Below are 15551 nucleotides of genomic sequence, written 5' to 3'. Positions count from 1 at the left end.
AATAATCAATCCATATTGTTATAATGAGGTAAATGTTTTCATAACTATGAAGAATTACAAATGACCTTCAAAAAGTATAAAAGTTTTAGAAAATTCTATGGAATCTTTATTTTTGTAAAGCAAATCAGTACAAAAATTCACCAACCTCACAACCAGTTTTTTTTAATTTTCTATCCTTTTTTTTAATTTAATAGTCACAAATCAGTCAACACTAGTTTTTCAAAAATTCCAAATTTTGTAAACAGTTAATTTATAAATATAACAATATCAATGATAATTCATGCTACTATCTACTGCATATTCTCATCTATGGCACCAAATTGAGTATAAAAATATTTCTTTCTCCTATTGATAAATAATTTATGGAAATATAACTGAACCAAATTCAGTTTTATACATTTCTGAACAATTGAGAGAAATTGACAGCACTTAAAAACATTTTATGACATAAAAAGTCATTTTATAAGAGATCTATAGGCACAAATTAATCTGTCAACACCACATTAAATGTGATCAATAAAATCTCAAGCTTTCGCATAATTTTCATTGTTGTAACAAAAATGGTATGATTTTTCTCTCTTTTTTTTTTTTATAGAAAAATAAGGTACCTAATGATTGAACATTCAAAACCTTCCTTTCAATGTTGTTGAGATCTAATAAAAATCATTGGGCAAATGTATCAAATACAGGTTTGGCACTGGTAATTGAGCAATGGTATCAAATACCATCTTATTATCTACAACATCCTATAAACTGGTCTTATCTAGATTAATACTAAGTTAGAGTGAAAGTTCTATTCACTTGTGAGTAAATGGTATTTTTTGGCATAGATTTTATGCATATGTACATATTGAATTTTAAAATACTCACAACCTTTGAACTTATAAAAAACGGTCATTTAAAAGAGAACAAGTATGTACATTTGTTTTAAAACAAATGAATTTAAAGCTTTGTAAGCTATGGTTGTCCAATGTAAAAATTCAAAATAAAAAATTAATGATTAAAGTCATAAGAAACGAGTGACCGGTGAACAAAACAATTCTTCCAATTATTGAACCAATGCATACAAACATCATAAACTTAGTCTTCTGTTCAAGAATTTTTCATTTATTTCTCATAAATTTCCTATAATCGTCAATTTTTTTTCAATCGGTCAGTTTTGTGAAAATATGGCAGGTAATTAAAGTTCGTGTTTTGAAGCTGAAGTTTAACGATTGTCATCTGTTTGTCAACAATCAACAAAAAATCAACAAAAAAGCATGAAAATTGAGCATGTGTTTTTAAACATGTAAATTCAGAAAATAGTTTATTTTAAGGACATCCATGCGTATTGCAATCACCGGATTGTTACAAGATGGGTCACACTGAGGTCACTTTGCATACGGAAAATATGTCGGGGAATTGCTTCCTGGAAGGAAGCAATTAAAATAAAGTAAACTTCTTCTAAATATGAATAAATTAAAGAATTTTCTTCAGAAAAAAGTATATGTACATAAGTTTTATAATGAAAACTATCCATTGAGTTATAAAAAACATATGCATTATTTTTTTTAATTTGAGGTTTCTTTAATATGACTTAAAATTAATCTAAAAATCTGTTAAGATTATATAAAATGAATATGAATACAAAATTGTGCAGCACTGCAAATCTACTTATTGCATATTTTCTTATAGATCTAAAATGAAGTTACAATGAGCAGTTCAATTTTGTTGCACAAAGTCATGCATATTCATGAGATCAGCAGTTGGCAGTGTGTTTGACACTGGGTACACAAGTTAACACACACATTCATATCACAACTGTTGAATAAATCTTGAGGTAACCTGAAAAACAAAACAATTAATATATTGAAGTTCAATATTTCATATTGTCTTGTAGTATTAACTTTTTTTCCTTCTAATCAATTAAATATGTAACTGAACATCATAAAATTTTAAAGAATGATTATAATTCTCATGCAGACACAGAAATCAACCAATCAAAATACTAGATTTAGTGTTTTGAGCACAAATTTTGTACGAAGTCAGGAATTATTCATCTGATGTGTTTGAGCTTTTGATTTTTCCATTTGCTATGGGACTGTCTTGACTCTCAGTTTGAAATTTTTAATAGAGTTAGGTATTTTTGTGTTATTTTACATTTTTGTATCCTAGTACAAAGTAAAACGTTTTCATGTATTACTGTAAACACAGAAAATGTCTTGACTGTATGTTATTTTGATAGTATAAAGCAAATATTCAAATAACAAGAATGTGTCCATAGTACACGGATGCCCCACTTGCACTATCATTTTCTATGTTCAGTGGACCATGAAATTGGGGTCAAAACTTTAATTTGGAATCAAAATTAGAAAAATCATATCATAGGGAACATGTGTACTAAGTTTCAAGTTGATTGGACTTCAACTTCTTCAAAAACTACCTTGACCAAAAACTTTAACCTGAAGTGAACGGACGCACAGACGGACGCACAGACCAGAAAACATAATGCCCCTCTACTATCGTAGATGGGGCATATACTATCGTAGGTGGGGCATAAAAATTGCATCACTTTAACATGTTAACTATGCAGAACTCAATATACTAGAACATGATATGCCAACTGTAATGAAATTGCATACCAAATATCATTCATCGTCATCAGCTGCTCCCATTTGACAACCAAATCATAAACTATAACAAGTAAATTAAACAAAAGTTTCAAAGGTGCAAATTTCTGATACAACAGCATTTCACATATCACTAAATTACCATTAATGGAATTTAATAGAATTTTATGCGAGAATCATACAAGAGAGAGGTTATGCTACATATAAAACTAGATTTAATCAGCCATTTTCTACATTATATTAAAAAAAAGTGCTTGTACCAAGTCAGGAATAAGACAGTTGTTATCCATTCGTTTAATATGTTTGAGCTTTTGATACTCCCATTTGCTTAGGGACTTTCCTCAGAATTTGGTAATTTTATTATTTTACTATTCACATACTCAATCAAATAAAAGTTTCAATAATATAGGGTTATTGCATGAATATTGGGGAATATTGTCCCGAGTAGAATTTTATATTGCATGAGTTTGCGAGTGCAATACATGTTCTAGGAGGGACAATATTCCCTAATATTTATGCAATAACCCTTTTATTGTATAGCAATATAATATTTGAAAGTAAAAATTGGTTTAAACTAAGATTTTGTCGTTAATGACGTCATGAATTTTGAAGATTTATTGCACTTGTGCGATATTAGAATTTATTGCACGCTAAATTTTGGTTACTTTCTGTGGGAAATATTATATTGCTATACAATAATTGTATTTACTGCATAGAAAACTTCAAAACATAAAATATAAAATTTTGAAATATAACAAATTATTACCTATATATTAAAGTTATCAAACATATGATTCTGTTTGGTAAAGTTTCTCTGGATCATCATTCTGAAACAGAGAAAATGATAAATAAATAAGAAGTATTTACCATGCATATGGATATACAATTTAGCATTGGCAATAACAAAAATTTGCAACTATTTATTTGTGTAAATTTAAGTTAAATTTCCTTTTCTTCTTGAATTTCAGAGAATATAAAGAGTGCAAATAAACCAGGCCCGTAGCCAGGAATTTCCAAGGGGGGGGGGTTGGACTCACAAACTCGACTTTAACAGTCACAATTCGAACAGAACATTGACTTTAACAGTGCTTATTTGTTTTCAAGGGGGGGGGGGGTTCGTCCGAACCCCCCTGGCTACAAGTATGTAAACTCATCATAGATAACATGAATAAAATTTAATATTTACGCCAGAGAGAAGTTAACGTAATAAGCATGTATGTTGTGCTAATGTGTGTACCACAAAACAAATCTATACTAAGGAATAAATAATGAGATATGATATGATTCCATATGAGATAACTATCTACCAAAAGACCAAAGGAAACGACTGTAAACTGCAGGTTACAACACTACCTTCCATAATGAGCATATTCCAAAATGTATACCGATAGTAACTTATAAAAATGGTATAGGTAGTTATTAAAAAAAACTGTATACGGTAGGTGTGGTTTTAAAAACTGTACCATTAGTTATAAAAACTGTATAGGTAGTTGTAAAAACTGTATAGGTAGTTGTTTAAACTGTATATAAAGCTATAAAACTGTACCTTCTTGAGATAATAATCTAACATAGTGTAAACTCTCATGAATAAATCCAAGATATACTGTTTTAGAAGTCTCAGTTGAGTTGGCAGCAGGGTATATGATAAAATTATTGGGTGTGCGAGTTGAAAGAACCCATATATTAACATTAAAACAATGGCTGATTGCTCTCACAACAATTTCATCCCCGTATTCTCCTTGCTTACACATGCTGTCTAAATACTTTGTCCATTCCACATGTCTTTCGCTTTCGTTGCATGACAAAAATGAGGAATATTTTTCTCCATTTGGAGTCTTTTCATTGTTTTTCAAAAATTCTACTATTTTTTGTCTCAACTCCTTAGATTTTTCCAAAATGTGTTTGCTGATCAACAAAAAGCATATTTGATATGCTACTGCATGAAATAAACAGTTTCCATCAGCTTGTACATTTTTCACAGTAAAGTTCTTTCTTTCCGCTATCTGTTTAATGCTTGATATGTCTATATTATTCTACAACAATGGAAAAACTTCAGTTTAATTTAATTTTTTTATTTTAGGATGGTATTTAACACTACAGGGAGATAACTCTGTAGATGTCAGCTGAATGCCTTAATCACAGTCTATTGTTAATGGAAATATTAAGCTTCTCATTGATCAAAATTTCGAGTAAATATTTTGTAAAAATTTTATGAAAATTAAACAAGCCAAATTAATTTTAGTCAAGGTGTTTGGTACAACCTTAAATACTAACATACAGAAAACAAAGATTTTTTCATCCAAGGGTCTTTTCTAACTTACTATACTGTATGGGTTTTACTCATTGTTAAAGGTCTTTATGTGAGCTGCAGTTGTTCAAGTTCTTGCCCTATGTTTTTTGGTAGATAGTTGTCTCATTGACATTCTTTGCATATCTCCTTAATTTATATCATTAGCTATTGTGTGATGAAATGGCAACTTTTGAAATGTACAAATGCCAAACTTTCTATATCTTTCAAATGTTTGAATTTCACAATTGAATTTGTCTAATATAAAACCACTTTTTTCATTACATCATCTATATATTTGGATAAGATAAAAATGTTAAGAATTATCAACACAATGAGTCATTTAGCATTTTTTGTTTTCTTTCAATAAATGTGTGCCACAAGTGAGCATGTTGATGTGATTCGTCAGTATTTTCTTTTTATGGCCCTGCAACAAAGTTGTCGGTGCCATATAGTTTTACCCTTGATTTTATATAGATTAGACAGTTGGTTTTCCTGTTTGAAAGGTTTTACACTGGTCATGTTGGGAGCCCTTTTAGCTTGCTGTTCAATGTGAACCAAGGCTCTGTATTAAAAGCTATACTTTTACCTATAATGGGATATAGGAATATGTGGTATGAATGCCAATGAGACAATTCTCCATTAAAGTAATAATTTATAAAAGTAAATTATAAGTCCAGGTACGGCCTTCAACACAGAGCTTTGGCTTTCTTTTACAAATTTTGACTTTAGATGGAGAGTTGTCTCATTGACACATCTTCTTATATCTATGTTTAAGCAGTGATAGCTTTGTGTTGAAATTGCTTATAGTATCCACTAAATAGATGATGCCCCCCCATTTGTAGGGACATAACTCAAAAACAATAAAACTGAATCCATCAAGGTTTGAATATTGTGGTAATAAGCATTGTGTATAAGTTTTATAACATTTGGATGAGGCCAACTAAAGTAAGGGAAGGGAAATGAAAAATTTAGCCATTTTTATTTTAAAGGGGCATAACTCTAGAAATGGTATAAGTGATAACACCCAAATTCAAATTAACCTTTGTTTTGTGGTGATAAGCATTGTGTATGAATTTTATAACATTTGGTACAGGCAAACAAAAGTAAGAAAATGGAAATTAATTTTGAAATGTTCGTACAGACGGCACTTAATGCCAATTCAGCAGTGGAGGGGGCATAAAAATGTGTTATTACACATCAAATACTTACTGTGACTGGTATTTGAGATAATAATGTAGATCTTGGTTTATTTACATCTAACATATGTTTATTGTTTGTAGCTAAAAGATTGCCGCCTGCTGTTAAACCTGAGTTATTAATATTGACCATCTGATGACTGCCTACTGTAGAACCTGAGTTATTAGTATTGACCATCTGATGGCTGCCTACTGTAGAACCTGAGTTATTTGTATCAGCTGCACTTTTTTCATCGGAATTACTTCTGATCAATCCTTTTTTGCTTGAATCTGATTCATTGCTATCACTTTCAGAACATTCACTTCCTGAGGAACTACCTTTTTTACTAACGCCACCTGGGTTGTTGGTTCCATCGCTGGTTTTATTATCACTACAATTACCATTTGTGTTAATGTAGTTGGCATTCGCAACATCACCCTTAAAAGGAAAAATATAAACAGCTCTTGTTCTTTTCAATGTACTAGTAAATAGTCACAATCGTGCCATACAATAAAATTTAATATGATGAAATATTATACTGTACAGTAAAAATATAGCAGCTTCAATGTAAATTTCTACAAACAAAGTATTAGAATTCATAGGAGAGAGTTGGGATAGTGGTTGTTTCAATTTCAGGAAGGCAAAAGTCTTATCATGTGACATTTTTCTATGCATCTATGTTTTGAAGCTATGTATCTTTGTTTTTCACACAGACAACTTAAGCAAATTGGACAATTTTATTTATAGATTTCCACTGAAAAAATTCTACCTTACTTTTCTATTTTGACCACCCTCGCTTTTCTAAAAACCTATGGTACGGTGAAATCACTCATAAGTTGATGTTTTTATGTGAAAAATGAAACAGTCAAGATTTTTTATAAGTACAAAAATGTACACAGTTATCATCCTTTGGTTTTCCTTGTCTATGAATATAGTCCCTAGTGTAAACACTGTATAACTTGCAAATTTTTTTCGTACACTTTCCTTATTTATTTCTTGATATTATTTGCATGAAACTGTGAAACTGAATTTTAGACCCTCTTAAAGGGGCACTAGCTACGATATATATAAAAAAAATAAAGTATGATTTTTTTTTAGATCAATCATTAATCAAATTGGAATAATGAAATAATAATTTGCTTTTAGCAATCAATTTCCTTTAATTTTGTTGAAATAAGCGATTAAACATAATTTTTGACTGATTCACTTGCAAGTGAAAACGTCATCATCATTCTAACCGATATTCATGTGAACTTCAAGTTAACCCCTAGCTAGAGATTGACAACGCATGCATTGTACGTGTACTGGTTATTTAAAGAAAAAGAATGTCAACAATGAAAGTGAAACTACGGTAAATCATTTGATTACTAATTCGATGCACATAAAATCATTCTTATATGGTTAAAAACAATGAGAAACATCTATTTTTAATCTATAAAATAAAATCAAACAGACCTATAGAAATGCAATTGCACGTGTTGGTTTAATCTATTCGTATCTTTATTTTTGTTTACATCGCTTATATGGTCATCTGAGGTCAAATCGATAGTTAATTAGATGGCGTCTGGACTAAAATACACACGAAACGAACCTATATATTATCTACCCCATGCTCTGTAAACTGTTTATTTTAGATTTTTGATAGTTTGGATAAATGTTTAACATTGTTATAAACCAAATATGAGAATTTGAGTCAAATCGGTTACAATGAATTTGACAGCTAGTGCCCCTTTAACATAGAATGGTCCATATTTTGAGTTAGAGCTGGTAGACTTTTCAATAACTTGATATTAATTGTCCAAATAGTAGTATACTACAATGTAAAAATCTTTTTGATATAGAGCTGATTTTCTTAATTTGAATTTATTGTTGAAAAGTAATGCACTACGAAATAACTGTTTTCTCAGGCCTAAAAATAAAGATAATTTCAGATCTGATGAATACGTATTGAAAACAAACAGAAATTCTCTTTCATAAATGAATTTTAATATCAAACCAAAAATGACATTTTATGGGGAAAGGGTTAGCAACATGCATGTAGATCAAAATTAAATATTTATTCAAATAGTGTAAAAAATAAGCAATTTTAACCCGTCCTATTTTTGTACCTGTCTTAAGTCAGGAGCCTTTTGCCTTTGTTAGTCTTGTATGTTTTTGTAATTTTAGTTGATTTATATGTTTCTAAGTTTAGTGGGACGTCCATTTTCACTGAATAAGTACACATTTTTGCTTAGGGGCCAGCTGAAGTAAAAATGATTTGGAGGCTTGAAGATGAAGGCCATGCCCACTGTCAATTGCTAAAATCTCAGGAATAAGCTTTATATTGTATAAATCCATAGTACATGTATCAATTTTTCTTCTTTACGAAAAAATACATGTAGCACAATTTCTTCTTCCCCTTAATCATAAGAACATGATGTCCATGTCTGATCATGTAAACGCTTTCAAAATATTAGAGAAAGATGTAAAGCCAATATATAAGTCATTAACAACCTGTTTTTGTAAGAGAAATTATGGTTACATTTAATATTTAAACTTACCATATTTAAGGTTCCTACTGTTCCATGGACTGCAATAAAAAAGAAAGAAACTGTTGTAGAGTGCCTGTTTATATAGCAATCATGATACTATTAACATTGTTCAAAAAATAAATTTATAGCTTCACTGAGGGCAGCTGGATACGACTGAGATGTCCAACCCTGAAAAGTTGGGGCCAAATTGGACACAATATTCACGCTTGATACAGGTCTAAATTTGGATTCAATTGTAACTAAATTTTTGACACATAATAGGTTTCTGACACAGAATAATTGTAATCAAAGAACTTCAAATTGGTTATATGATTTATATTTATATTCAATTTTTTTGCTTTTGTACAACACACTATGCTATTGCGAATTGACCCCCCCCCCCCAAAAAAAAAAAAATCACCTCCCCTTTCCCTTATTCCCGCAAAAAATCTTTCCCTAAAGATATGGTCAACATCTCAAATTTCTAATGGAGTTTGCAACCATAATTACCTATTCAAATACATCATAAAAGTTTTAAAATATAAAATGACATACATAGTCATGGCCAAAATTAATATTAATTAATAGTAACTGCTAAAAATAAAATTGACAGTTGATTACCTCAAGACAATCATGATTTCTTAATACATAATTTACAAGCAGTGTAAGGGAGTTAATCAAACAGTGTTCTTTAAATCAATTTGGATTACCATCCTTACATTGCTTTTAAATTGTCCCAATTGTCCTTTAACCAGAAAAACCCTTGTTTTCCTCCTTTTTTGCTCCTAATTACTAAATGGTTTGAGCCATAACCACCCAAAAGCAATCCTAACTATCCCTTTGTAGTATGAAAATTTCAGACAGGTTCATACACGAAACACAAGTTATTGTCTGGAAACTACAAAAATGCTTATTTGGGCAATATTTTTGGCCCCTAATTTCTAAACAATTGTGACTTTTAACCCCAGAATCTATTTCCTAAAGGATTATTAAAGTTCATGAAGTGTTCAAATTGACCCTAAGTTTTTGAGATTTTTTTAATTAAGCCATAAAGCTACAAATTTCACATAAAAATATAGTTAAGATTTTACTTTAAATACAAAAAACTTCACTCTAACAAATCATATTATCAATGACAAAGTATTGACTCTGTAGGTATGCATTATTCATAACTTCAATTTTGGTCAAATTTTCAATAATTCTTTTAAACCGTTTTTAGCAACCTTTACTTTGGCCACCACCTCAGATCAAGAAAGATATTGTTTCTAGGGATCCAAAATCATCATTGCCAACTCTTTGTGTACAGAACATTTTGGATCTTATGTTGCAGCCTATTTTTAGGGTTTTGCTCACGCTTTTAGGTCAGTCAAATGCTCAAAATCATTTTATTTTGACAATATATCCAAAATGTACTGATAAATGTACAAATTTTGGAGCAAACAATTTACTCTTTTTAACATGTTTAAAGAGATTTATTATAACGAAGAAGTAAGGCTTGAGAAATAAATCCATTCATGAACCATTTTTTTTTAAATACTATGATTAAGTTGATATTCAAGGCCATATTTCACCTAAAGTGAACCTTGTCTTTTGCATAGGATCAATTCAGCAACAGTATATTTTTTATGCCATTGAATCTGTGCCAATTTACCATTGTAATGCATGCAATATTGTTTATACAACCGAACAATTGCACATTCTTTACACTATAGAAAGTTCTTCAATGTTGAAGCATTAGTACAAAGAATACATGCCCCTTTTACTTTTTTTTCTTTAACTTAAAATACTTTAGAAAAAAATAAAGATATATTAATTTCTTACATGTATTATTTATTAACTTGTCTACATTCTGTATTACTGGTGCTTTTCCTGAAATAACAAAAAAAAAGAGTTTTAATGCCACATTTTATACACTAATCTGAGACAGAAATTTGTAGCACTTTTCTAGTGACAACACATTTTGCTACTACAAAAGTAACTGTTATTAGTTATACCAAAGTGTTGATGACTAACAATTTTATTTTCCTTAAATATTTATTGTGGACAGATTCACACAGACTTCATGGACATTTCAGGTTGTGTTTGTTTCACTAATTTTGCATTATCTGACATCATTGTTATTATGTTGTTTCACACATGTTTTTACAATTCTGTTGCATTTGACTTTTTGGGTTCTCCCTGATTTTTCCTCATGCATGTCATGTATAAGTTTGAACCATTTATTAAATCATCATAGAAGACCTTTAGATTTTTTGTTACATGTGATACCCTCCAGGTACAGGTATGTGTATACACATGTAGGATAAAATACACATCTTTTCAACATATGTTTCATTTTCATGAAAAGAGAAATTTTAAATAAATTTTTGTACCCCAAATTTGGATGGAATATCTAAAAACATTCACACTACATGGATTACTGTACATGTTCTTATGAAACAATTGAAACAATACTTTACATACATATATATACTGGGTACATTGTGGTTTCATTTATTTTCGTGGCTATCAATTTTCATGGATTAAGGAAAACTTACATTTTTGTGGATATATAATTTTGAAGTTTGCTGTACAAACCAATACAACCTTTATCATGTTTATCATACCTCAAACATGCAATTTTGTGATTCACCTGTACCAAAAAGGAGTAGGGTAAGGACCGATTTTGTCCTCAAATTTCAAGTTCATCTGACGGAAGATTTTGACCACTTTTTAAACACTTAAGTGTCTATTTTATTTGATTCAATTAGTTTATGTGAAAGATTTTAACTGATTAGACATTAAAAAACGATCCGATTCAAGCTCAAGTATGAAAAATCTACTAAATATGCCGAAAAATGTCACTTTTCGGATGGTTTTTGTCAAAAATGAAAGCGGCCGCATCCGTGTTCATCCTCAACCTTTATATATGTTATGCATTATCATCAAATACAACTTACATTTCAATATTACGGATGAACACGAATGCAGCCACTTTAGTTTTACACGGAAACCATCTAAAATTTAACTAAAATGCTAGATTTGTGAAGATTTCAGTAATTTAGCATGACTTAATGGTGCTAGTACCCGATATATGTGCATTGTATTGTCAAAAATAGCCCATATTTATGTAGCAGAAGCATTTTACTGACCAATAAATAACTAAAAGTTTACATTTTAACAATTTTGTAAAACTGCTTTATTTTGGGGCCAAAAAGGGGTCTTACTGGACCTAGTCCTTTCATGAAAATTGAAATTCAACGAATTATACTGAATCCACAGTATCATACGTATTTGAAATTGTGATAAATCACAATAAAATTGAGAAAGGAAATGGTGAATATGTCAAAGCGACAACAACTCGACCATAGAGCAAACAACAGCCGAAGGCAACCAATGGGTCTTCAATGTAGCGAGAATTCCAAAAATAGTTTACAATTCCTATTGTCTCTTTTGAACCAGAACAAAATATCTTTTCTTCACATATGGTTGAGTGTTGTTTATTTATCTAGTAGCTAGTAAATGACTCAGTAATGAGTAATCATAAATATTTTTTTTACCTTCGTTAACATTCACTTTTGTCAAATTATCAGTAGTTCTGGCATTAGGAACCTCAAATGTTATTCCATCCACTACATAAAAAATCCAACATGTGTAGTACCCTTCATCCTCTTTGCATATGTTTTTAATATCCAGGTTAGGATATCCTGAATGTGTTTCACCATATTTATCACTAGGTTCTAAAATTTGGTCCTGATCATTTAATTCTTTCCTCCTTTTCCAGCACACTTTAAAAGACAATTCAGCTGGAAAATTTTTCATTTTACAACCAATGGTTAAATTGTCACCACAACTAACATTGTAGGCATTTTCTAACTTTATGACTGGTTCTAAAATAGAAATAAATTTGGATACACATAAATAAATCATGAAAATAATTTCGACAGACATGTTTAAAGCAGCAAATTCAAATATATTTAACTACAAATGTAGTAGGATGAAAATTCTTGTTTTTACATGCCATGAGAGAACGTTGCTGTAAGCTAATAAAATTGAAAATGGAAATTGTCAAAAAGACAACAAACTGACCAAAGGGCATAAAACTGCTGAAGGCCTACAATTGTCTTCAGTACAGCAAGAAGTCAGATGCATAGAACTCTCATTTGGTGAATTCTAAACATGTTTGTTAGATTTGCTTGTCGATCATGTTAACTTTTAGCTCTTTATTGGAAATTAAAATACTTTTGTTTCAAACAAATGCAAATCTATATCAACTTAGTTGAACTAACAAATTACAAAATGTAATAAAAAGACAAAAAACAGATGTTTAAAGATTCTTACCTTGTACTGACACTGCTATTATAACACTATTAATTCCATTAACTCTACAACTGTAATCTGCAGTATCGTGTATAGTGACGTTATTAATTTTCAAAGATGATTCTAAGGTGTTTGTAGTCTCTATATATTTCGTAGACCAAAACTCAATAGGTAATCCATCTTTAAACCATTCTACTCCAGACAACGAACCATTTCCATTCCCAAATATATATTTCAGATCCACTGAGCTTCCAACTTTAGGTTCATGCATACTCTTAGCTGCAACTGAAAAAGATTATAAATAATTCTGTAAATTTTACAGTATTTCGGAAAGTTAGATATATAATGAAAAAAAGGACAATTTTAGGAGCAGGTACTGCTCATCTTGCAACTATAATTAATATCAACAAATGTTTCTGAATATTTTATGTAAAACTGCATAGGGGTTCAGCATTTGGAGATTTTTAAAAACTGAACAAAAAAATTGAAATTCAATTTAAAAAAGTTTTAGCAAGGCTTTCTCATACCCAGTCTAGTCTGCTTGCTCAGTGTGTACTGTTCATTTTGCATAAATTGTATATTATTTGCAAATTTAAATCAATCCACTTTTTAAAATTAAATGGGTTTAGAGACACAATTAAAAAATCTCATTTGTGACCTGTAAAATATCACTTGACAATATTAAGGTAAAAGGGGTCAATCAACACCAAAAAAAGTCTTCAATATAAATCACAATAAAAATTTAATTGAGGCAAACTACAGTAAGGGAATGGAATAGTACCATAAAAGTGACACCTAAAAAAACTTATCACTGTTGGGCTGTTGACCAAATAAGAAGTTATTCTGTTCAGTAGCATTGGAAAAATGTGTGACCAAAATATTGACAGTTCATTTAACATATAGAAAACTTCAAAGTATCTGCAAACAGAAATTTGGTATTTAACAGATTTGAAAAGAGAACACACATTTTGATTTTTTTGAAATACTAAAGCTTTTCTACCTCAGACATAGATTACCTTAGCTGTATTTGGCAAAACTTTTAGGAATTTTGGTCCTCAATGCTCTTCAACTTCGTACTTTATTTGGCCTTTTTAACTTTTTTGGATTCGAGCGTCACTGATGAGTCTTTTGTAGAAGAAATGCGCGTCTGGGGTATACTAAATTTAGTCCTGGTATCTATGATGAGTTTATTTACAACTAATCATGGTCAAGCTGCTGACAAAACATAAAGTCATTCTTATCAGCAGTTTCTGATAAAAGTTTGAAGAAAATATTTTTTGAAAAAAACCGTAGTGGTTTTACAAAATGTATTAGAGCTAGTTTTTTCACTTTTTTTTAATTTATTTTGGGGGGTTGGGTTGGGGGAGGATACTCTATTATACTTACGTATCAATAGTGGAGGCTGGTCTACACCTGTAAATATAGTTAAAATTCTTTGCACTATATGAAAATTAAATTCTCTGTAGAAAGTTAGCAAAAATAAGCATGTTATAAGGCATAGCATGTAGTTAAATTCTCTGTAGAATTTTGTAAGGTAGGAAATTTCCCCGAGGGGCTTATAAATAACGATTTATAATTAATTTAAAAAAAATATCCATTCAGGAATATTTGGTTCTGTGTTGAAATATCCTTGCAACAACCTCATCTGAAGGCCACAATTGCTATATTATTGTTCTCTTTTGATTGCGACCTGTTATCTTTTTTTTGCATGAAGAGATATATCTTGTAACAACAGCATGAAGTGTGATACGTAAAAAGATACGTAATATGCATTCATTTGACTGGCTTATTCAGCATTATGAATAGATACCGGGTATTACAAAATTAGCATTGGTTATTCATTAGGTCATTGGTCATTTCCAAAGGTTAAGACAATGTACATTTTGACTGAAGTAATCACTCCACTTTTATAAAACTGCAAATTCTATAAAACAAATATCTCATGGAAAATATTAAGAATTTGAAAGTCAACTGATGATTGACCCCCCCACACCCCCTGTATATAGATTTGTGCTAATTACACATTTTAAATGAGCTGAGGAGTTTCCAGGTACACTATTTACCACTTGGCTAACAAGGTTTATCAGAACAATTAACTTATCTCAGTACAATACTTACTCATTCTATTTCCAATACCTCGCTGGTAGTTCTTTGCAGTGATATTATTTTTTATCCAGCTACAGCATGCAATATCCTGTATTTCTGAAATAACAAATGATTAAACTGTCATAACTTACTTAGCATTTATGCATACTATTCATTTATGCAATTTATGGTGTGACAGTTGAAAAGGCCAAAGGTCTCAGTGAAGGGTTTAGAGTATTTGCCATGAGATAGAGTAAATTGTCTTCCTTGTATTAACCAATCAAATTATTCATTTTGACGTGGTTTCATAATAGCGATTGTCATATTGGTTCACAAAAAAAAAAAAAAAAACATGTCAAAAGATGTTTATTCTGATGGTTCATAAGTCTTTTGTCCCTTAATTAATATTTTCTACTGGATTATTTATTTTTTTGGGAGAATTCAGAGCTAAATGTGTTTTAAGTATACTTACTGCCCTTTTTGGCAAAATAGATAAATAAACCCAAAATACCAGCAAACCCTACTACAACCACTATAGCAACTATTGTGCTAAAATCTGAAAAAGAAGATAAATCAGTGAAT

General features: G+C 30.3%; 1 protein-coding gene and 1 long non-coding RNA gene across 3 annotated transcripts in view; both read right to left on the bottom strand.

The window, feature by feature from the left end:
• Positions 1 to 218: 218 nt before the first annotated feature.
• On the bottom strand, positions 219 to 10483 carry LOC143069022 (uncharacterized). 2 transcript variants are annotated; one of them, XR_012976297.1, is made up of 7 exons: positions 10407 to 10483; positions 8616 to 8644; positions 6252 to 6513; positions 6109 to 6206; positions 4156 to 4642; positions 3376 to 3436; positions 219 to 1824 (listed from the first exon to the last, which is right to left on the bottom strand). It is a non-coding gene; the product is annotated as an uncharacterized LOC143069022 (long non-coding RNA). The 2 variants fall into 2 exon arrangements; XR_012976296.1 differs by having other exon boundaries at positions 6109 to 6513.
• Positions 10484 to 12068: 1585 nt separating this feature from the next.
• Positions 12069 to 15551, bottom strand: part of LOC143066812 (uncharacterized) — a 35510-nt gene continuing 32027 nt past the window's right edge. Inside the window, exons 5-9 of the mRNA XM_076239622.1 lie at positions 15442 to 15525; positions 15003 to 15086; positions 14271 to 14297; positions 12906 to 13169; positions 12069 to 12454 (exon numbers count right to left, since the gene is read on the bottom strand). Coding sequence (XP_076095737.1) covers positions 12069 to 12454; positions 12906 to 13169; positions 14271 to 14297; positions 15003 to 15086; positions 15442 to 15525 — 845 coding nt within the window. The remainder of the gene's footprint in view (positions 12455 to 12905; positions 13170 to 14270; positions 14298 to 15002; positions 15087 to 15441; positions 15526 to 15551) is intronic.

The sequence above is a fragment of the Mytilus galloprovincialis genome, chromosome 3, assembly GCF_965363235.1.
Source record: "Mytilus galloprovincialis chromosome 3, xbMytGall1.hap1.1, whole genome shotgun sequence".
NCBI classification, from domain to species: domain Eukaryota; kingdom Metazoa; phylum Mollusca; class Bivalvia; order Mytilida; family Mytilidae; genus Mytilus; species Mytilus galloprovincialis.
This window is presented reverse-complemented; position numbering and strand designations above follow the sequence as displayed.